The sequence below is a fragment of the Marmota flaviventris genome, chromosome 17 (assembly GCF_047511675.1).
Source record: "Marmota flaviventris isolate mMarFla1 chromosome 17, mMarFla1.hap1, whole genome shotgun sequence".
Classification (NCBI taxonomy): domain Eukaryota; kingdom Metazoa; phylum Chordata; class Mammalia; order Rodentia; family Sciuridae; genus Marmota; species Marmota flaviventris.
Window position 1 is genome coordinate 11,269,411 of NC_092514.1, and position 24,059 is coordinate 11,293,469.

Genomic DNA, 24,059 nt, shown 5'->3' on the forward strand with positions numbered 1-24,059 from the left:
TTGAATTCTTTTCTACATAGAAATCCTTTAAATATTTGAAGTTATATCTTAATTTAAAAATTATTTTTAGTATTTTTATCACGGAAACTTTCAAATAAGAGCAGAGAGAATAGTAGGGGACTATAGGTAACCATAACATACTGTACATTTCAGAATACTAGAAGAAAAGATTGTGAAAGTTTTACCATAGAGAAATGATGTTTGAGGAGGTAGATATGTTTAACCTGATTTAAACATTACATAGTGTATACATGCATCAAAATGTCATGTTACCTACTTCAATAATTATAATGTTTATTTCTATGTACTAATTAAAAAAATAAATTTAATTAGAAAAGCTTTAAAGAAAAGCATAAAGAATAGTATAATGAACCCACGGGCCATCACCCAACTTAACAGTAATTCCTTGATAGCCAATATCAGTGAGTTTTTTTTTTAAATTTGTTCTAATTGGTTATACATGATAGCAGAATGCATTTCGATTCATTGTACATAAATGGAACAAAACTTTTCCTAGTTGTACACAACACATGTGTAGTCCTACATGTACCTCGGGTAATGAGGTTCATCTCCTTCCACCATCTTTCCTATCCCTATGCCCCCTCGCCTGTCCTACCTCCCCTTTGCCCAATCAAAGTACCTCCATTCTTTGCCACCCACCTCACCCCCTTTATGGGTCAGCATCCACTTTCAGAGAGAACATACAGCTTTTGGTTTTTGGGATTGGCTTACTTCCCTTAGCCTGATATTCCCATTCACCCGCAGATGCCATAATTTTTTTCTCTTTTAATGCTATAAGCAATATTCCATTTTGTATATGTACCACAGTTTCTTTTTTTTTTTTTTTTTTTTTTTTTAATTTTTTTTTTATTGGTTGTTAAAAACATTATAAAGCTCTTGACATATCATATTTCATACATTAGATTCAAGTTGGTTATGAACTCCCAATTTTACCCCAAATACAGATTGCAGAATCACATCAGTTACACACCCACGTTTTTACATATTGCCATACTAGTGACTGTTGCGTACCACAGTTTCTTTATCCATTCATCTGTTGAAGGGTTGGTTCCACAAAACTATGGAATGATTCACAAATGTGGGTGTCATCCTTGCTCAGGGACCATGCTAATTTTTTTCTGTATTGTCCCAATTTTAGTATATGTGCTGCCAAAGCAAGCACACTCTGAGTTTTAACAAATGTAGATACCCATGTAAAAACTACCATAATCAAGATATAGAGCCGTTTTTTCACTAGAAAAAGGGGTTTCCTTGGGATCCTTCCCAGTGAGTTCCTTCACCACCTGTTCCAGGCAACCACTGATAACTTTTTTTTTTTTTAAAACTATAGATTCATTTTTCCTACAGTACTATTTCATATATATGCCACTATAAGTGGACTCATATCTAGGAGTGCAATTGCCTCCTACGTTTAATGTATGTTTTTATCTTATGTGATACTGTCAAGCCATGCTAAAAAATGATCACAATCATTTTATACTTCCACCAGCAATTTAGGAGACTTCCACTTGACTTCATCTTCACTAGCACTTGGGCCATTCTAGTGGGTATGTCTTTGTGAGTTTATTTCCTGACAATTAATGATATTGAGTGAACTTTTTTTTTCTTTTGAGATAGGGTCTCACTAACTTGCTTAGGCCCTTGATAAGTTGCCAGCCTCAAACTTGGGATCCTCCTGCCTCAGCCTTCTGAGTTGCTGGGATTACAGACATGTGCCATCATGCCTGGATCAAATAGTTCTTCATGAGCTTGTTGACCATACTGTTTTTGTATGTCAGCTCTCTCTGGCTAGCTGGAATCCAGACTTCTCCCAGCTCAGTGCCAACTGTGGGATTGGTTAGCTTATAGTTGTTCTTGGCCCTTGCAGGTACTGCTTAGAATGTAGCCCCAAACTGAAGACCACCTCCATGCAGATTTCTGGAACTCTTTTTCTTGTGTCTCCCATCTTTCTGGTAGTTTTCTCTACATATTTTTGGCTGCTTAATCTCCTGGAACTCTGGTCTCTCCTCAGTGAGACTGTTATGCCCCATTTGGGTTCCCCTTCCCAAACTGAGGTCTAGAGGGTGCCTCCAGGTAGAATGCTCACCTATTTGTTCTCCTGCTCTTAGGGGTGACAGTTGCATATCCCTTGTGGCTTTCTATCTGAAAAATAGCTCTTTAAAAATATATTTTGACTGGGCATGGTGGCACATGCCTTAATCCTAGTGGCTCGGGAGGCTGAGACAGGAGGATCACGAGTTCAAAGCCAGCCTTAGCAAAAGTGAGGTGCTAAGTAACTCAGTGAGACCCTGTCTCTAAATAAAATGCAAAATGGGGCTGAGACTGGGGATGTAGCTCAGTGATCAAGTGCTCCTGAGTTCAATCCCTGGTGTGTGTGTGTGTGTGTATATATAATATATATTTTCCAACTTTCTGGTTGCTTTCAGTGGGAGAACAAGTCTCATATAAGTTACTATCTATTGATTTCTCCTTTTGTTGTAACTTTTTGCAATAATTGAAAAAAAATATGTTTGTGGGACTTCTAGGATATATTGTAGTTTTGGTGAATAAATGACATCCCCCTGGTACAACAATTTAACCTGTTTTCTCTATTGCTTTTTTTTTTTTTTTTTGGTGGTGGTGGGGATTGAACCTCAGGCTCCATGCATTCTAGGCAAGTGCTGAGCTGACAACCTCAGCCTCTCTCTGTTGCTTTATATTTCTTGGAAATTGGTAGTCAGGTTTAGGTTCAATTCTGTTTCTTATGAAAACTTAATAGGAAATATTGCATTGACATCTGCATGTCCTCTCCTTTGATGTTGACTACTAGTCAACAGTGACGTTGGTGAGATTTGCTAATATATTACAGGTTGCAAAATAGCAGTGGTCTGAGTTGCTGGGATTTTTCTTTCTTCATTTAAAGGTTGGGATGCCTACACAAATAAAAATTTATGATTGATTATTCTTTCTTTTTTTTTTTTTGGTACTGGGGATTAAACTCAGGAGCACTTGGCTAGTGAGCCATATCCCCAGCCCTATTTTGTATTTTATTTATATACAGGGTCTCACTGAGTTGCTTAGCAATTCGCTTTTGCTGAGGCTGACTTTGAACTTGCTATCCTCCCTCCTCAGCCTCCCGAGCTACTGGGCTTACAAGTGTGTGCCACGGCGCCTGGCTATGATTGATTATTCTTTACACAGATATTTGGTTTGTATAGTTAAGGCAGGAGATAAACATTTGATTCCTTTTCTTCATTTAAACACTTTTCAGAATAGTAAGATATTCTTCTAGCATTATCAAATGATACCCAAAGGGGCTTGAAATCTTTTTAACTTTTATTTAAGAGTCAATATGATGTCATGCATTTAAAAATATTTGGTGTGTTTAATTCAATTAGGAATAGTAATTGTTCTTACCTGATGCTCCATTTCTCCCCCTTTTGCCTTGTAGAAGCCTCTTTATCTTGGCTCCTGGGACCCTTTGCCACCATCTAGTGGTCATTGTTGCCTATTTCCCTTGCTTTTGAAGTATGAGATGTTCCAAGTTCATCTTAAACATTTCCTGTCCAGACCTTGAGGGAATTATTTCTCTAAAAGAACTTTGGTTCCTTTCAATAGGAAATGATATTTAGAGGCTACATTCCAAGTACTAGGATTGCTTATTGCTCAAATTGACTGTCATTTGTAGGCCTTTTTAGTGAACAAAGCTCAGAAATATGTGGGGATTTTTCATCATGTCATTTAGATAATTCCCATGAAAATTCAGGATGCTAGAGAGATTTTACTTCACTTCATCTATCTTAGATTTGTGTTTTCTTTCTCTGATGTTGGAATTCCAGTTTTAAATGACATCAATATAATTGTTTACAGTCTTGTGCCACTTAATGACATTTTGGTCATTAGTGCATAATAATGGAGCTAAAAAACTCTTGTCACCTAGTATTTTTAGTATCTTTTCTGTGTTTTGATATGTTTAGATATATAAACATTTACAATGTTACAATTGTCTACAGTATTCAGTATAATAATGTCTTATAGGTCTTTATCCCCAAAGCGATGATATACCACCATATATGAATACCTACATGTGGAAATGGCTATATTTTCTAGGTTTGTATAAGTATACTCAATGATGTTTGCACACTGAAATTGCCTAAGATGTGTTTCTCAGAATTTATTCCCATCATTAAGCAACACACGACTATATTTATGTTATTTAAAATACTTTCAGGAATGTATTCCTGAAATGAAATGAAATTCTCTTGTCTTTAAGCTATATCCCACTAAGATGTGTTTGAAATAATTCATTTCTGTGGTTTGTCACCAACTTGATATAACAGGTTGTTTCATTTTTGCTTTCAATATTTAGGTGTTACTTTTTAAGATTTTTTTGTTTATTTTACAATTATTTAAATATTTAGAAGAGCCAAAGTTAATTTGTAAAAATAAGTTGTTTCTGTTTTTTGGTACTGGTGATTGAACCCAGGGCTCCTATCCACTGAGCAACATACCTAGCCTCTTTATTTTTTATTTAGAGATAGTTCTCACTGAGTTGCGTAGGGACTTGCCAAGTTGCTGAGGCTAGCTTTGAACTTGTGATTCTCCTGCCTGATTTTGAAAGAACTCTAGCTTTTGTCCCAGTTCTGTCTATCCTGATGTTGTTACTCTCTTTTATAGTTAACTTTTAAAATTTATTTCATTATGTATTCTGCTATTAAAAAATAAGCAAATGAGAAAAGGGATATGTAGCTCAGTGGTAGAGCACTTGCCTACCATACATGAGGCCATGTGTTCAATCCCCAGCACCATAAAAAGAAAAAGGAAAGCAAATGATTTTTACATCTAGCTATGATAGCTTTATATAGGTACTGGCTTCACCTTCCCAACTGAAACAACTAAAATAAATATGAAAAAAAAAAAAACCCACAAACAGATAAAATTTGAAGATCAAGCAACATTGAAGATCAAGCAACAAAGAATAATTCTGGAAACATAAGGAACAAATGCTATGATCTCTTTAGTTGTCCCAGCTTTTACTATGTTAAGAGATTCCCAAGCCATGACAAAGAAGGGGAAGTCAGGCAGAACCAGAGGATACCATGAATTGAGAGATGGTGCTGAAATTCCAGGAAAACCAAAGTGACTAGAATTCACAGGGTGGAGTACCAAAAGAAGGTTGCTACATTGAGAGACAATTCTGGAAATCTGTGAAAGGCTCTCTGAGTGTTCAGCAGGGTACTGATCAGCACATAAGTGTGATGAAACTGCTTAGCAAGTCAGAGAAACAATCTTAAGTGATTAGAAGGAACAGGTCCTAACACAGGGACCAGAAAAGCACCTGGAAGAAACTATCTAAGGAAGTTGGGTAGAATAATCAGAAGGGTGTTACCTCAGACTGACTATTACAATTTATATCATACCTAACAAATATTCAGACCCAAGAGAATCAAATTGTTACCAGTAACTTAACTGTATACAAAATATTAAGAATAGTAATTCGTAATGTATGGCATCCAGTCAAAGCTTACCAGGCATGCAAAGAAACAAGAAAAATAGAATCCACAATGATGAGGAGAAGAATCATCCAATCAAAGCCAACTGAGAACTGGCAGAGATGTTAGAATGAGGTAATGGCATTAAAAGTTATTACTACGATATTTCGTGTGTTAAAAGGTAAATAGAGATAAAGAAGATATATTTTTAAGAATCAGACTTCTAGAGTTGAAAATATATGATAAATACAGTGGATGGGATTAATGCCAGAATAAGCATTGTGATGAAATTGTTAGTGAACTTGAAGACATAGCAGGAGAAATACCCCAAATGAAACACAGGGAAAATTTCTTCTGTTAAAGAAAAGTGTCCAGAGCATCAGTGAGCTGTGGGACCGTTTCAAGTTGAGCGATAAGAGGTATTCAGAAAAATATTTTAAGAAATGATGGCCAAAAATTTTCAAAAATTTGTGAAAACTGTACATCTGCAGATCCAAGATATTAAATGGAACTAGAGTACAAAAAGCATGAATAAAGCTATATCAAGGTATATTATACCATAAATAAATTGCTCAAAACCAGTGATAAAGGGCAATCTTAGCAGTTAGAGAAGACATTTATGTAGAGAAGAACTAAGGATGACATCAGATTTCTTGTCAGAAATTAGGCATAAGAGAATATAGTGGAGTGATACCTTTAATATATTTGAAGAGCGATAATGTTGGCTGATAATATCATGCCCAGTGAAATATCTTTCTATAAAATGAAGACTTGTACTGACATACAAGCTGAAAGAATTCACCCTACACTTGCACCAAGACAGCAGATGGAAATAATGGAATAAAGGAGTAAAGAACACTGAAAATGGTGACTCTGTGCATAAATATTTAAAATAATTTTTCTTATTTGAATATTTTAAAAAGTCATTGACTGTTTATTTTTTTATTGGTTGTTCAAAACATTACAAAGCTCTTGACATATCATATTTCATACATTTGATTCAGGTGGGTTTTGAACTCCCAATTTTACCCCAAATACAGATTGCAGAATCATGTCGGTTACACATCTACATTTTTACATAATGCCCTATTAGTAACTGTTGTATTCTGCTACCTTTCCTATCCTCTACTATCTCCCCTCCCCTCCCATCCCATCTTCTCTCTCTACCCCATCTACTGTAATTCATTTCTCTCCTTGTTTATTTTCCCATTCCCCTCACAACCTCTTATATGTAATTTTGTATAACAATGAGGATCTCCCTCCATTACCATGCAATTTCCCTTTTCTCTCCCTTTCCCTCCCACCTCATGTATCTGTTTAATGTTAATCTTTTCTTCCTGCTGTCATTGACTGTTTAAAGACAAATATCAGTGTAGTATGGGACTTAGAAAACATGTAAAGTAAAATACATGACAACAGTATAAATCTCAGAAGGGTAGTAACTATTGTAACGTTCTTATTGAATATGTGAAGTACTATAGTATCATCTGAAGGTAGATTGTGACAAATTAAAGATGTATATTCTAAACCCTGAAACACCAAGATTAGAAAACAGAGTTATAGCTTAATAAGCCAATAGAGGAATCACTAAAAATACCGATAGTGGTATTTCTGCAAAAGAAGACAGAAAGAAAAGAAAAAGAACAAAGAACAGAAGGAACAAATAGAAGATTATATTAAGCTTACACCTATGCACAGCAGTAATCCTATTAAGTGGAAAGTATCTAAATACATCAGTTAAAAACAGAGTTTGTCATATTGCCTAAAGAAGCAAGACCCAAATAGATGTATATGGGAATAACACTGTAAATAGAAAGACACAAAGAAGTCAAAATTAAAATGATTGAAAAAGGTATCTCATGTTAAACACTAGTCAAAGGAAATCTGGAGTAGCTACATTAAACCAAAAGAGGTTGTGGGGCAAAATATATCATCAGGACTAAAGAAAGTCATTTCCTAATGATAAAGGAGTCAGTTAGTCAAGATTATATAATAAATCTAAATGCTTATACTTTTAATATTAGACCTTCAAAATACATGAAGTATAAAAATTGATAGAATTATGAGGAAAATGATGAATATAGGATTACATTTAGAGATTTCAATATCCTCTCCTCAGCAATTGGCAGAAAACAAAAAATAAAAGTAAGGTTGTAGAAAGTATGAATGACATAATCAATCCATCCATTTGAAATTAGTTGACATTTATAGAAAACCCCTAAAGAGCTGAATACCTATTCTTCTTAGTGCACGTGGAACATTTACCAAGATAAACCATATTCTGGATCTTAAATTATCAGTAAATATAAAAGTATTCAAAGACAGGCAAAGCTTATTCTCTGAACACAATAAAATGAGAAATCAATAATGGAAAAATCTGGAAAATTCCCAAATATTTGGAAACGTAAGTGCCAGGCTGCTATATATATAATTTTTTTTTCTTTTTTTCATTTTTGGTACATGAACACACAGTACATTTATTTTTATGTGGTGCTGGGGATCGAACCCAGTGCCTCACACATGTGAGGCAAGCACTTTACCACTGAGCTACAACCTTAGCCCCCACTGCTAAATAATTTTTGAGTCAAATAAATCAGAGAAGAAATTCATATTTTGAGTTGAATAAAACTGAAAACAACATATCCATTTGTGCAATGTCACTAAAGCGTTACTGGAAAATTTATAGCACTACCAGGCCCAGATAGCTTTATTATAAAAGAAGTCTCCAGTCATTGACTTTAGTTCCTACTATGAGAAACTAGAAAAGGAAAAATAAGTTAATCTCCAAGTAAGCAAGAAAAAAAGATATAATAAAGACCATAAGTCAGTGAAATTTTAAAAAAGGAAAATAAGAGAAAATCAATGAAACCCAAAGCTAGTTCTTTAAGATGAATAAAATTGATCAACATCTAGCGAGGGAAATAAAGAGGAGACACAGATTATCAATATCCTGCAATTAGAGAAGGGATATAACTACAGATTCCACAGATACTAGACTGATAATGGGGATATTATGAACAGTTTATGTTAATTAACTTGACAATTTAGTTGAAATGAAGAAATTCCATTTAAGCCACAAATTGCAAAAGTTCACTCAAGAAAAACAGACATCTTCATAAACCTTGTTGACTATTAAAGAAATTGAAGGTATAGATAAAAACCTTTCTACAAAGAAAAAAATATAAGACCCAGATAGCTTTATTGGTGATCCAATTAAACCTATAAGGAAGAAATGATACTAATTCCTAATAGTAATACTAAACCCTTGTAGAATATTAAAGCAAGGAAATATTTCTCCTATGAAGCCAATGTTATCACTACACTAAACCAAGACAAAGATATAACAAGAAAACCACAGACCTCTCATGGGATCTCCAATGAACCTGTAAAGAAATTCTAAACAAAAATTTAAGTCAAATACAATAATATGTAAAAGCTCAAGAGATACAAAACAAGCATTTAAAAAATATAGCAGAGGTGGGAAATATTGGGGAAATTATATTGTTATTTTGTGTGCATGTACAAGTAGGTGACAATAAATCCCATCGACATGTAAAAAAAATCAGCCCTGATTATTATTTAAAAAAAATTTTTTTAGATGTTGATTGACTTTTATTTTATTCACTTATTTATATGCAGTGCTGAGAATCGAACCCATTGCCTCACACATGCTAGGCAAGTGCTCTGCCACTGAGTATCAACCCCAGCCCCTCAGCATTGATTATTGATGTAGAAAAACAAACAACAAACTAGGAATAGAAAAAGGGAGCTTAAAACATCCTCTGAAAAAATGCAGCTAACCTCATACTTAATGGTTGATAATTGAATACTTTTCCCCAAGATCAGAAACCAAACAGAGATGTCCACTCTCATTACATCTATTCAGCATTGTCCTGGGGTACAGTAAGGAAATAGCTAGTATACTAAGGCAAGAAAAAGAAATAAAATGCACTCAGATTGGAAAGGAAGAACTAAAATTCTCTTTATTTTCAGATAACATGAACATATATAGATAAAATCTGGTATGATCTAGAAAAAAGCTATTGTAAGGTTGACGGATAAAATTTATATCTAAAAGCAATTATATTTTCTATATATTAACAATGAATAATTAGAAATTGAAATTTTAAAGATTTCCATGTACAATAGAATAAAAATATGATGTATTTAAACAAACGTGGCAAAAACTAAAATGTATATATTAAAAACTATAAAATATTGCTGATGGAAATTAAAGAGAACCTAAATGGAGAGATATACCTAATTTATGAGTCAGAAGACTAAGGTGTCCATTCATCCCAGTTTAATCACCAGAGTCAACATTATTCCAATCAAAATCCCTGCAGAGTTTTGTAGAAAATGACAAGCTGATTGCAACAGACCTAGAATACGTGGCTTCAAGACTTAAGCTAGGGCTGGGGATGTAGCTCAGTGGTAGAGCACTTGCCTAGCATATGCAAGGTCCTGTGTTCAATCCCTAGTACCATACGAAGAGGAAAAAAAAAGAAAAAAAAATATTCTAAAGCTACAGTAATTAGGATCGAAGACAAAACATTGGAACAGAGCCAAAAATTCAGAGATAGATACACATATATATGGCAACAGTCATTGACAAAGATGGAAAGACACGTAGAGAATGGAAAGTTTTTCAGCAAATGGTACTGAAATTACTGCATATTTATATGCCAAATATTGATCCATGCCTTGCATAGACACCTGAGTTAACTCACAGACTTAAATATTAAACTCGAAACTACAAAACCTCTAGGAAAAAAATAAGAGAAAAATTTTTGTTGAACTTAGGTTTGGCAAAGATTTCTTAAATTTGACAACAAAAGCATTAAAAAGGATTTGACAATGTGGGATTCATCAAACTAAAACCTCTGTAATTCAAAATACACTTCGAAGTGAATGAAATAGACAAAACACAAGCTGGGAGGAAATTACTGTAAAACATTTTTCTGATAAAAGACTTGCATCAAGAATATATGAAGAACTCTTAGAACTCATTAGAAGGAAAAAAATATAGTCCTGTAAAATAACACTTCATCAAAGAAGATAAACAGATAGTAAATAAAGACATTAAAAATGTTTGACATAATTATCAGGGAAATGCAATTTTAAAGCATAAGAGTTACCACTACACACTTATTAAATAGCTAATATTAAAGACAATTGTGCTGAGTGGTTGGAGAAGAGATGGAGGAACTGGATGGGTACACAGCTGGTGGGGATATAAAGTGGTAGAATCACCTTCTTAAAAAGGTAAGCATACACCAGTCATATCCAACCATTCTTTTCCAAGAAAAGATAAGTTAGATAGCAATAGAAGGAATTTTATATCAGTGTTCTTGGCTATTTTATTTGTAAAAGCCCCAAACTGGAAAAAAATCCAAATGTCTATCAATAGATGATAGACAAATTGTGGTACGTACATATAATGAAATGCTACTCAGCAATAAAAATAGATGATAGATAAAACTGATGTAGATGAATCTCAAATTATGCTGAATGAGAAAAGCCGTAGAAATACAATATATTATCCCATACACATAAAACTTGAGGAATACAAAGCAATCTATTAAGATAGACATTTTGCTGGAGGAGTGGGAAAGTGGGGGGCAAGAAGGAAGGGTGACAAAGGGCAGAATTACCTAGAGAATGAGAATATTTTTGGAAGTAAAGGATGTGTATATTATCTTGATTATAATGGTGATTTCATAATTTCATGTTAAAATTTATCAAATTGCACACTTTAAATACATGTAATTTATTGCATGCCAATTTTACCTCAAAGCTATAAGAAATATATTCATCTTTTTTCACTTTCTAAGATACAAATAGTATTCTATAAATACTTTTCTCTACTTCATTTTTTAAAAATGTATTCTGGAAATCAGCTCTTAGCAGTATTTAAAATTATTTTCTTTCTTCTTTGGTTTATTCAACAACTTTTATTGATGACAGTTGTTTCAGCCTTTTGTGACCATCTTGTGTTATTATAATTAATGCTTGAATAACATAGTTTTGTAAATACAAGTTTTAAACATTTGTTGTTGTATTCCCAGTATATTTAGAAGTTAGGGCTGGGGGACTATAGCTCAGCAGTAGAGCACTTGCCCTAGGTACCCTTCCCCAGCACTGAAAAAGTTAAAAAAAAAAAAAAAGTGGGATTGTGGAGTTAATAGGTAAATATATAAGCAGTTTTGGGAGATGTTGCCAAATCTCATTCATAAGGGTTGTATCATTTTGTATACTTATCAGCAGTGTCTGAGAATTTGTATTCCCCCACATTCTCTCACCTACTGAGTATGTTGTCAAACGTTTGGATCTTGCCAATGCAAGTGAGAAATGGTATCTTGGTGTGGTTTAATTTGTATTTTGTTCATTATGAGCTAAGCAGAGCATGTTTCCATATTTTATAGCTATTTGCATTTCTTTTCCTGAGATCTGTTTATTTCTTCAGCCCATTTTTGTATAGGTTTGCTGGCCATTTCATTTATAATATTCTTTATATTTCAGGAACATGATTCTTTGGACAATAATATGTTGCAAATATTTTTTCTCAGGTTGTCATTGTTAAACTGCATGGGTGTGTGTGTGTGTGTGTGTGTGTGTGTAGCAGGTTTAGATACAGCCAGGAAAGATTTTTTCATTGAGGCAGGTTTTGCCCACTCATAATACATAGAAAATTTCACCCAATATTTTCTAGTACTTGTTTATTTTCTATTTTTACATTCATGTTTCTTATCCATTTGTAGTTTATCTTTTGAATAAGTAGAGAAAAATCCAATTTTATAATTTTCCATGTGGTATTTGCAAACGCTACTTATTAGAAAGTCTATTTTCCCCAAACTCACTTTTATTGTACCCCAAATGTCCAGTGCAGTCGTTTCTGTTTCTGTATTCTCTATTCTGTCCCACAAACTCTATGTATTCTTGGGCTTGGACGAGGGTACATGATTTGATTATATAGTCTGCCCTCCCTGTACCCTTCATTGCTCTTCTTTTTCAGTGCTTTCCTGCTTATTCTTGTTCTTTTGAATTGACTATATTCAACTTGACGACAGATTTTTAAAGATCCACATATGTTCATTCCCTCCCCAAGTTAAACGTCCCCAGTTTCTTCAATTTTTAGCACGTACTTTTCGGGCTATTCATGATTCTGTTCTTTTCCACAAGTCATGCAACCTTAAAATGTGGCATCCAGAAATGAAGCCACCGGCGTGGGGTGATAATGACATGATTCCTTAGGGTAAGGCTTTTTAAAAAGAGTATCATCCACAAGTGGAGAAAGTAACATAGGACTGGAGTGAGCAGGGAAGGAAAGCCCAGTCCGAGCAGTAGTCCTTTAGAAGGGAGCAGGAGAAGCATCTCCTCTTGTGTCTGCACTTTTGGGGCAGGTACCTGGTGTCTCAACACATTGACAAAAGGGTTTTGCTCTGGGAGGGGCTGGGAGGCCTGACTTCTCCTTTTTCCTAGTCTCTGCCTATAATCCCCTTCTGCTAGTTCCCTGGCTTCCTCCAGGGCCTTCTAAATCGCAGGTCCTCTCCCAGTTCCAGGGTCAGGTGAGCCTCTTTCCTCCTGGAGTCCTTTCATTTGGACTCTTCCGCTGCGCTCTCCTCGCGCTGTCCCCTCCGTGCTCCGCAGTTGGTTCTTCCCGCTCCCGGCCCCGCCCCTCGGCATCCTCCATCTGCTTTCTGCAGTCCGCCCAGTGGCTTCGTCTGATGACACGTTTTACGCGCGTTGGGCGGAAAGCGCCTGCGTGGAGGTAGGCAAAGTTCACTCCCAGTACCCGCCCCCTGCGCTGGGTCCTCCCGAAGTAGGAAACAGTGAAAGAGAGGGTCCTGTGCTGTTCTGCAGGGAAGCGTCGCTTCCGCTCAGCTGTCCCTACACCATGGACTCAGTACCTGCCACTGTGCCTTCTGTCACTGCTTCCCCGGGGAACCCGGAGCTCCTGGGACCCCTGTAGGTGCTCTACGCAGCCCTCATAGCCAAGCTACTGGAGGTGACGGTCCCATTCCCAGCGAGGGACCCCAGCTCTGGCAGGCGGGTGGCTGAGTTCTGGCGGAGTGGGTGCACTGACTGTCGCGGCGACGGAGAAATGGAGTGTGTCAGGCCCAAGGCAGGCAGGAGGTGACTGTATTGTTAAGCGAGGCCGGTGAAGGTGTACTTGAGCTTTCCCCACTTGCACTTTTTTTTTTTGACGGAATAGAGGTGACAACCTCATGTTATGTTCTGAAATGCAGCCAGCAATCGAAACAGCTAACGTTACTACAGGTCTTTTCCCTACGGAGACTGCTGGGGAATTGGGCCCAAATGACAGTTATCTCGTATTACGTGTAGAGGGCGGTGAAAATAGGGAAGAGTAGGCAGGTGTTTAATGCACTGCCTTTGAGCAACCATTTAAAATTAGGCTTTGAATTTTATAGAAGGATGTTAAATTCAGAGAAGTTTATCTAAGCCAGTTTTCAAGAGTTGTCTGAAATTACATGTCACTTATCTGTTTATATAAGAGTGGAATGGAAGTAAGATTTAAAATCTTATACGTATATCATCATTGTTTTTATTTGTTGCCATAAAATTAATTAGTTCTTTCATATATTTAAGTTTTTGTCAAATTAATTTTTAAATGATAAAAACCAGGTTATCTAAGAGAAAAGAATGATCCAGAGGGATTCTAGCCAGGTGTTAGACAATGTGATGATATAGGGCCTGTTACAAACTGGAAATGTATGCTCAATTTAAAGTATTTAGATTCGGGCTGGGGTTGTGGTTCAGTGGTAGAGCGCTTGCCTAGCATGCATGAGGCACAGGGTTAGGGTTAGGGGTTCAATCCTCAGCACCATATGAAAACAAAATAATGTGTCCACCTAAAACTAAAGATACATAAATAAATATTTTTTTAAAAAGTATTTAGATTCATTATACTTGAAAACACTGCAAGTGAACAAAAAATATGAGACTACCAGTATCCTCTCTTGAAGAAGCTATTGGAAAATATTGAGGAGGTGGATTTCTGATGAGGAGGTTGGTTTAGAATTGCCATGATTCTTTGTGACTGTTTTGTTATAAATTTAAGGTTTCCCATTTCTCCTAATTTGTCTGTTTCAGCTGTTTACTACATTGCCTGATGATACTCAACCTGGGCCTGATTTTTATGGACTACCATGGAAGCCTGTAGTTTTCACTGTTTTGTTTGGATTTGTATCCTTTGTCGTTTTCTTTTGGAAAACTATTCTTGTTGTGAGTAAATTAACTTACTTATACCTTAGCACATAAGCACAAGGATTATTTTATATAGTCACTGGCCCCCACCTTTTTTTTTTCTTTTTCAGTTGCTAAAACACAAATTAGTGGTTTAAGTCAAACTAACCTTATAAAATAATTTAGTGTGGGTGCAGTTGGTAGAACTGGTAATTCTTACAGCCATCCTGACCAGTAGTTTCATATGTATCAGAAGTTTTAAAAGTGGGATAAAAGATGGAATAGGTTAGATAAATATCCTTTTATGTAGCATATATGTCTAGTAATCTATATTAAAGAAATAACCATACTTTGAAGATTTTGGTAATGTTTTTCAGTGGAACAGTGTATTAGATTGAAGACTTAGCACAACATAATTCATTTAAGGGTTATTGTATGTTCGCTTAATGTAATAGTAGGCAGATTTATCTATTTCAAAGCTTTGAGGTACAGAAAATGCTCACAATTAAATGTGAAGTGGAAAAAAAAGCAGAAACTAAGATTTAAATGTTGATGAACTGTATGTTAATATAAACACATATGAACAGGGGGAAATGCTGCAAAGAAATACAGTAAAATGAGAAAAAGGAGATGAGATAATTTTTCCAGTCTTTTATATATATTTTTCCCAGATTTTATGATTTGATCATATGTTCAGAAAATACCTTTTTATTTGGAAGTATAGATTATGTGTTGTCCAAAAATCCATTAAATGTTTTGTTCATTAAGTCTTTTTTTTTGTTCTGAGCAGAATTAGTCCATCTCTGTGTATGTGTGTACATATATGTATAAGTGTGTGTGTGTGTGTATATATATATATATATGTATATATATTTATGCTTATACATACTTATGTTTGTACTGTAGGTCATTCTGTTTCATAGTTATTTAACATAATTGGAAGAAAATTATTTTAGGTAAATGGGCTTTGCATATGAAAAGCCTCACAGTTAAAGAGGCCAAAAGCATTGGATACAAATATTTTCAAATCTGAGTGTTCTTTTTCTGATTTCTTAATTATATCAGATATATCATTGTTAAGATAAGTTTCCTCTCCTTGTACAATTGAGTGTAAAATCTCTTAAAAAGTATTCCCTTCTTAAATAGAAGAATCGTTTGCCTGGATTCCTGTGAGGAATTTTCTAATCTCATTGAACTTTTTCTCAGCTAAAAGAAAAAAAGGAAATAGAAGGATAAAGAGAGGGGAAAAACATTAAAACATTTTATATTTCTCTCTCTTGTTTCTTTCATTTCAAGAACCCCGTACCTGTTTCTCTTTTTACTAGGTTATGTGGGATCTGGTTCCTAGCTGTTTCAGCATTTGACTTTGGAGCTTTAGTCCCTTCCTTAGATGACTGCTTTTATGCTACTTCCCATTTTCCTCTGTTGTCATTTTGAGTAAAAGGTTAGCAAGGCTATGACATTAAACAAATGTTCATTTCTTTCTGTGTTGGGGTTTTCTGAATGCAATTTCCTATTACGAAGATCCCATGGATGATCCTTAGACACATCTGAGTATCCCATCACCATTTATAACATTTGAAAGGACAAGTATATGCTAAGTTACAAAGAAATTTAGTGATGTTTTTAAAAAATTTCTGCTTAGGTTTTATTATCAGGCAGTTTATTGCTGTCTTTAGGAAATGATTGTTTTTGTCCTTTCCAGAATATGTTAATTGTCATTTCTCTTGTTGCTTGTGCATTTTCTTCTAGCAGTCTTACCTTTCAGATTTCTTGCTATATATTTAGTGGTTTGCAGAAATAAGATGATGTAGCCTCTTAGTTTCTAAATTCAGCCAATAGCCAAATTTAAATTGGAGTTCTAAGATGTTTTCTGGTGAGTGAAAGTGGCATATCTTAGTACAAAGATATGCCTTTAATATTGTTTCCTCATATTCCTTTTGAATAGTCATTGTTTCTAGACTTTATCCTGGTTATTTAGAATTGTCAAGTAAATGATTTTGAGTACACACACACACACACACACATACACACACACATCTTTACTGTGAAATAAGGTACATATCTTAGTGTTTTTATGTCAGAGGCTATTTATGAAATATCACTACCAATTAGATTTAAAAGGCTTGTTAACCTTTACTTATTTTTAATCCTATAAATTATTATCCTGAACCAGAATGTTATTAAATTCTCACTTGGTTATGATTCTGACTGTTGTTTTAGGAATGCTGTTTCTATTGAGCAGATGTTTGACATCAAATTTAATCTTTTTTTCTCTCTTCTAGGTAAAAGATAGAGTATATCAAGGTAAATTTTTAGGTTTCTTAAACTTGTAATAACCCTTTGTATTGGTGTTTGATGTGTGTTTTATGTATGTTAGAAGTAGATACAGTGGCTTTTAATGTCTATTATCTTTTTTACCTCCTGAAAATTTTACTATTCCTGGGTTGCTAGCATGGATAATAGAGTAGATGATGATGGTTCCAACTCTGAGATAGGAAATTAAAGAGGAGGAACAAATTGTGGATAGGGAGATGATGATAAGTTTTAATTTGGGGCAGATTAACTTTGAATATTGATGTAATGCAGATGTATTACATTTGAAGAGTATTTCTATGCTAATGATTTAATCATGCATTAAGTAATTGAGTAGATAATTTAAAGAATGGTAATGTGCATCAGTATGCTTTCATTTCTGTTTTTCTTTGCAAAGAATTAAATGATTCCATTTTCTGAAAAGAAAGTGTTTTGAGAAGGGAGGAATATCAAGCTACAACACTTTACTGTATTTCCCATCTGTGAAATAATCTTAAATTGAAATATCATTTTGGATGGGAGGGGTACCTGGGATTGAACTCTGGGGCACTCTACTGAGCCACATCCCCAACCCCCTATATTTAGAGACCAAGTGTCACTTAGTTGCTTAGTGTCTCGCTCTTGCTGAGGCTGGCTTTGAACTTGGGATCCTTCTAGCTTAGCCCCCTGAGCCACTGGGATTACAGGTGTGCACCACTGCGCCCAGCAAAATATCATTGTTCTTATATTTTTCTTAAATTTTAATTATTTTTATACTCTTATTGCTAATAAGCATAGATTGCTTTTTAAAAGCATAATAGTTATGCTAAGAAGTATTTCCTCATAGTACCATATAACATGTCTTTGCTTTTAGTAGATTGAGTAGTTGAATTTCATTTAGTGATTGTAATAATCTTGTGTATTTCCCCCTTTTAGTCAATGAACAGCAAATTTCCCAAAAGGTGAACAATTTCACGAAAGCAAATGAAGAACTGAAGCAGAAATTGTCAAATTATGAACAGAAGGTATAATTATTTTTTTTTTGTTTCTTTCTCCCTTGGTTCTAGCTTAAATCATTTCTACCTGTTTTAATTTAAAAATCGTATTTTAAAATTTTTGTTTCATTATTTCCTACAAATCATCCAAATTCTAAGCAGTCATATGTATTAAGTACTGCTTTCTTCTGGAAAAGGGTCACTTGTCTGGAAGTAACTTGTATAGTAGCACTATAATTTGTTTGTCTTAATTCTGAATGCTTTATTTACATAGATGAAGGAACAGGCCAAAGAAATCATGAAGCAAAATATGATTCTTTCTGATGAAGCAACTAAATATAAGGTAAAAATCCCTTCTTTGGGGGGAATTACATTCTAAACTCAAAAGTAAATGTAATGAGTGAGTAATCTTGACATCTTTTTTTTCCCAGCATAAAATGAAGCTTCTTGAAAAAGATAAAGAACTTCTGGATGAGAGAGCTAAAAGTCTTCATGTTATGTTAGAATCTGAGAGAGAACAGAAAGCTAAGAATCAGGACTTGGTAAGAGTTTTGCTGCTAAGTGTTACTGTAATTTGGCTTTTGAAATATTTTGTAAAATTGGTTAAGTTGAACTTAGTCCAGCTGTTAACTAAAGTAAGATTAGGAGTCAAGGAAGTTGAACCCATTTCTGCCCATTTTGTGGAACTTTTAAGTACTGATACAACAAATTATTTTTATGGGCCTAGGAAATATTTTTATTCTCAACCTTGGATAATTTTCATATTGCTTTGCTCTGCCCTTGGAAACATGCAGAACAACTAAAAAACTATTGTCCAGTTGAACAGTATTTGTTTACTTTTTACTTGAAAGAGTAATGAATTAATCAGTTTTCTCTACTTAAAAAATTTTACTTACATATTTCATTTTCAATTTCTATAAGTTTCTGTAGTTACATAAAAGTTGAAAAAGATAGTAGAGAGTGTGTTCTGAAATATCCTACCCCCAAGTAAGCTTGATCACCTAGCTGAGGTAGTATTTATCAGATTTCTCCACTGTAAAAATTCTTTCCAATCCTTTTCATATTGTATTCTTTGGAAGTTACCATGCACAGCCCACAGTTAAAGTATGAAGAGTTACGAGCTCAGGATGCAGCTCATGGTAGAGCACTTGCCTAGCATGCATGAGGCCCAGGATTCAGTCCCAGGCATTGCAAACAAAGATTACAGAGTTATGTCCACTTCCTTAAGGAGCGAGTATCTTTATAAATTTTTTGGAATTCTTCTGTATGTGAGATTAGTCTATTCTCCCTTAAATTTTATCATTTTTTACTTCAGATAAGAAAATTTTAAAAATGATCTTGGGAAATTTTTTTCTCTATCACTAGAAAAAAAATTTACTAATTTGAACTGGTTTACTTGAAACAGTAATTAATTAAGTTAATTTTCTATGCTTTAAAACATTTTATTTACTTATTGCATTATGTTTTTCTATACTTTGACCTTTTTTTCTGGTTATCTCATAAACCGTAAGGTTGTGGATGCCATGAAATATTTATGACTTCATTTTCCCTCATCTCTTTCAGTTCTTGATTTTTTGCTTAGTCCAAAGCTGGATCCCCTGCATTTACCTGAAATGTAATGGGATGGCTTGACAAATATTTTGTTGTGTTTATCTTTTTTAGTATATATGTGTGTGTGTGTGTGTGTGTGTGTACACACACACACACATATATGTCAGTATTTCTACTGAAATCCTAATGCATATTTTGTGTTCTGTTTTCACCTGGAAGATAATGGAAAATAAGAAATTGATAGAGAAGCTTAACGAGGTCATTTCAGTGAATACTTCTGAACTTTCAGAGGTAAAGGTGCCAACTCTTGCTAACGGATATTAATACTACATCTTAGTTTTTTTGCGGACCAAAAATTTGAGGTGTGCTAAAATGTGCAAAAAATGAGAGCTATATGATGTCTGGTTTGGGAAAGTATAACTTTGTTTTTTCTTTGGAATTAATTCACTAACTGTAGTGTTTTGCATTAGCTTCAAATTGTCCTTAATGAAGCTAAGCTTCGTGAAGAGAAGGTGAAGTTGGAATGCTGTCGGCTTCAGAAAGAAAATACCATGCTTAAGAAGAAGAAAGAGCAGGTAAAGAAAATTTGATGTCATACATAATGTAAACTAGAGAAGTGAATATCATTATCTTGTATCTTTCTTGGATCTGTTTCTGAGGTAAGGAATATTCATGTAGGACCTTTTCTAGATATGCAAAGTTTAAACAGTGCTCCCCAAATTGAGTGCATATATTTGTTCTCCATCTGTTTTGGATTTTTGGATTATTGCTTTTCTTATCAAATATCAATCAGTTATTAACTTGCATAGCCTCAAAGAAACTTTTTAAACCAGAAAATTAAGTATTTTATGATCCTCTTTTGAGTAGTTACTGATTCACCGGCCAAGGGAAGATTACATGATAAGGAGTCTAAATTTAGGAGACAGTCATATGTGCCCAGCCATTCCTGCTGGAGGTAAATTATTTGAATTGGCAGCAATTTTCTGGGGAATGCAATAAACAGGGTCAACTTCCTGATAGCTCTGATGTTCTTACTGCAGCTATGAGAGTTGGGGCCACTCTGCCCTCTTCCTTAACCAAGGTCTCAACCCCCTCGGTTGAGGCAGGCCACCAAGGAGTATGGCTCTCTATTTCTTTGTCTAAGTCTTGTAGTCCTGATGTATCCAGTGCAGAAACCTCTCCCTAACCCATAGGAATTCATATGTTTTGACTTTTCAGTTGCAGCAGGAAGTCAAAGACTGGAGTACATCACATGCTGAGCTCAGTGAACAAATCAAATCATTTGAGAAGTCCCAGAAAGATTTACAAGTAGCTCTTAGTCACAAAGAAGATACTATTAATGTAAGTTTATACTCCAAATACATGTTTCATCTCATGAATTCTCCTGAAATCTTCTGAATTAAAATCGAGAGTCTTCCAACCTTTTGCTTCTTTTCTAGGCTTTGACTGAATCTGAGGATCAAAATAGAGAAGAGGAGTCAGATGAATTAACCAATGGAGAGGTAGCAGGTAAGATCAGTCTCAGGGAGGTTGAATCCTTTTTTGCTTTCCTGTCTTTAATTAAGTATACAGATGCCACTTTTCAGCTGGCTGAATTTCTTCTTAAGCTTCAGGGTTGTAGACACATATCATTGGATCTATAGATATGTCTGTTGCATTGGCAGAGGTGGGTTGCTGGGGTATAATGTAGCAATAGGCATGTGAAGAACACTGACTTTTTCTATCCCATTGAAAACTAGTAAGTACACTGCAGCTACAATAGTCACATCCTATACCTCTAAGTATTGAACATTGTACAGTAAGAGAAATTTATTTCTTTATTCAGATGATACTTGATTTTGATACTCATCATCTCTATGGCTCTGTGGTTTTAAGGTCCACAGTCAGTCTTAAGAGTCCGGAGGTAGTTGGAACCATAAACTAAGGCTGTGAGAACAGAGGCTAGAGACTATCAGAAAGCTAGAGAGGGAGTGTAACAGTGTTTACTGATGAGGAAAATATTTCCAGATGTTTTCTCCCAAGTTGGATATTGCTTACATAGCAAGTATTTCAAACCACACCTGGTAGTAGATTCAGGGAGAAAATAGAGGATTGAATCTTTCTAAATAAGACACTTACTTGCCCAGGTGAAGATAGATCTGAGAGAGAAGAAAAGCTTTTATCTTACAAGAATAACATAGATGACATTTCAGTTGTGCAAACTAGAAATTCACCTTTTTTTTTTGTTTGTTTTTAAGACAGACACAGTACTTTTACTTATTTTTATGCTGAGGATCAAACTCAGTGCCTCACACATGCTAGGTGAGCACTCTACCACTGAGCCACAACCCCAGCCTGAAATTCACCTCTCTCTCTCTCTCTCTTTTTTTTTAAATCTAAGCTTGCAATTCTCTTAAAAGTCATTAGTCTAATCAGTTTAGTTATTTAATTGATTTTTTTGTTTTGTTTGAACACAATCATTATTTAGTTTGGGGAAGTTAGGAGAATATAGAATTAAAAGTAAGGAAAGAAAAAGCTAAATTCTTTTGTTTTTTAGGTGATCGGAATAAGAAGATCAAAGATCAAATTAAGCAGATGATGGATGTCTCTCGGGTATAGTTCTTTGTAAGAGTCCCATAGTGCCTGTGAATTCTTCCTGTGCCTCACTTTTAAGAATACCTCTCTTTTCTGCAATTTTTAGACACAAACTGCAATATCAGTAGTTGAAGAGGATCTAAAACTTTTACAACTTAAGCTAAGAGCCTCGATGTCCACAAACTGTAATCTAGAAGGTGGGTTCTTCTTGAGAAGAAATTGCCATGTTGGAAAGACTTAAAATTTTATTGGAAAGATAAAGAATGGCTTCTTGCTTTCATGCTTCTTACTTTTCTTGGCACTACTCCCTCAAACAAGTTCTTAAGTCCTTGTACACATATAGAGATAAGCTTTTTTATCCTTTACAGACCAAATAAAGAAATTAGAAAGTAACTGCAGTTCACTACAGTCTTCTAAAGTTGGACTGGAAGAGGAATGTAAAACTCTAAGGCAGAAAGTGGAGATTTTAAATGAACTCTACCAGCAAAATGAGATGGCACTACAAAAGTAAGATTTTCATTGTTTGTTATTGTTATCACTGTGTGAACTAATAGATAATTTTATCTTTTCTTAAGATTATTTACAATTTCTTCTAGTTTGTAATAAGTAGAGATTTGTCTTTTTTCCTTTGTGTTTTGTTTCCTATAAGTTGCATTTTTCTTTCCATCATCAGTCTTAAGAGTCCTGAGGTAGTTGGAACCATAAACTAAGGCTGTGAGGACATCGTAATCAATTGTCAAATTCATATGAAGGCAGGAAGTGGTAAACTGGTATTAACAGTCACTGATGTGGAAATACCTCTCAAAGATCTAGACCCTTTCTATGATCCCACTATTTATTTTAATTACCTTTCATTGTGATCAGTTAGTAATTCTAATGTTTTGAACTTGTATCTCTAACTCTGGACCTTTAAAAATACTGAGTAATTTGGAATGACATGTTTTAGTAGAATAAAAACTTCAAAAAGGAATAATATTTACTTATTGTTGGTACAAGTTTTGGACTTGAATATCTCAGATGTTCACACTAAAAATTGAACTCTGGCAAGGACCTTAGGAGTTATGATTACAGAAGTACTTGTTTGTAGTATATATTTATGTATTAATCTTCTCAGTGTGGGGCTAGTTATTTTTTGAAAGTTCATTTGAAGTTTTTAATCCACAAAAATACTTGAATTCTCTAAAAATAGTTTTTTTGTGTCAGATTTTATTTGTTTGCACCTGATTTTACTCTTCGGCATATATATATATATATATATATATATATATATATTTTTTTTTTTTTTTTTTTTTTCTTGTAAAGCAAAGACAGACCTTCTTACAGACCTAACTATTTTTAGGTATTTTGACTTCTGTTGCCTAATTAATGCATTAAATATTGAAACCTTTCCATTAACTTTTCTAAAATTCTGTGATCTCCAAGCGACCTTTTTAGAATCTCAAATATTTGTTCAGGCCAGTTCTAAATGCCTGGCCTGTTTCAAAGAAACATTTCTCATTTTATCACTTTTTTTTTTTTAAAGAACACTTGTTTTCTCTGTCCCTACTAGTAATATGAATGACCTAAATGGCAATTAATTTTCTTTGTAATGCAATTAAATTGTAGCACTATTTTCCTCAACTCCTCCAAAATTCATTCAGTCATCATCTGTGGTTTGTACTCTTTTTAAAAACTCATCCCCGGGTACTATGTTAGTTCATGCCTGTGTCATCTTTTCTGTTCCTAACCTAGATCATCTGTCTTCATTCTCCAGTTATATTTTTTATATAACTTATTTCAAATTCTTAGTAGTTTTCTCTATAGCCGCTTGAGTGGACTTTCTAAAATGTAAGTCTGTCCATGTCAATATGTGCCTGTGGTTTATGAAGAATTTGCTTTCTATTTGATGACCTGTTCTTTTTTTCTTCCTTGTATCTTTTTAATAGTTTAAATGTTTTTAATTATT

The 24,059-nt window shown here is 34.5% G+C and overlaps 2 protein-coding genes and 1 non-coding gene across 8 annotated transcripts in view; 1 reads left to right on the forward strand and 2 right to left on the reverse strand.

Moving 5' to 3' along the window:
• Window positions 1-24,059, forward strand: part of LOC139702335 (transport and Golgi organization protein 1 homolog) — a 75,587-nt gene that overhangs the window by 41,707 nt on the left and 9,821 nt on the right. For 4 of the 6 annotated variants that reach the window (XM_071603271.1, XM_071603273.1, XM_071603272.1 and 1 more), the window contains 12 exons: window positions 14,607-14,738; window positions 16,985-17,006; window positions 17,931-18,019; window positions 18,264-18,332; window positions 18,421-18,531; window positions 19,760-19,831; window positions 20,011-20,115; window positions 20,759-20,881; window positions 20,980-21,049; window positions 22,077-22,132; window positions 22,221-22,311; window positions 22,483-22,621. In XM_071603271.1, the coding sequence (XP_071459372.1) occupies window positions 14,607-14,738; window positions 16,985-17,006; window positions 17,931-18,019; window positions 18,264-18,332; window positions 18,421-18,531; window positions 19,760-19,831; window positions 20,011-20,115; window positions 20,759-20,881; window positions 20,980-21,049; window positions 22,077-22,132; window positions 22,221-22,311; window positions 22,483-22,621 (1,079 nt within the window). The remainder of the gene's footprint in view (window positions 1-14,606; window positions 14,739-16,984; window positions 17,007-17,930; window positions 18,020-18,263; window positions 18,333-18,420; window positions 18,532-19,759; window positions 19,832-20,010; window positions 20,116-20,758; window positions 20,882-20,979; window positions 21,050-22,076; window positions 22,133-22,220; window positions 22,312-22,482; window positions 22,622-24,059) is intronic. The other 2 variants (XM_071603275.1, XM_071603276.1) reach the window with 2 other exon arrangements.
• The window catches only part of LOC139702336 (axin interactor, dorsalization-associated protein-like), a 68,521-nt gene that overhangs the window by 27,617 nt on the left and 16,845 nt on the right, over window positions 1-24,059 (reverse strand). The window lies entirely within an intron of this gene.
• Window positions 1,076-1,183, reverse strand: LOC139702566 (U6 spliceosomal RNA). Its single transcript, XR_011705183.1, has one exon. It is a non-coding gene; the product is annotated as a U6 spliceosomal RNA (small nuclear RNA).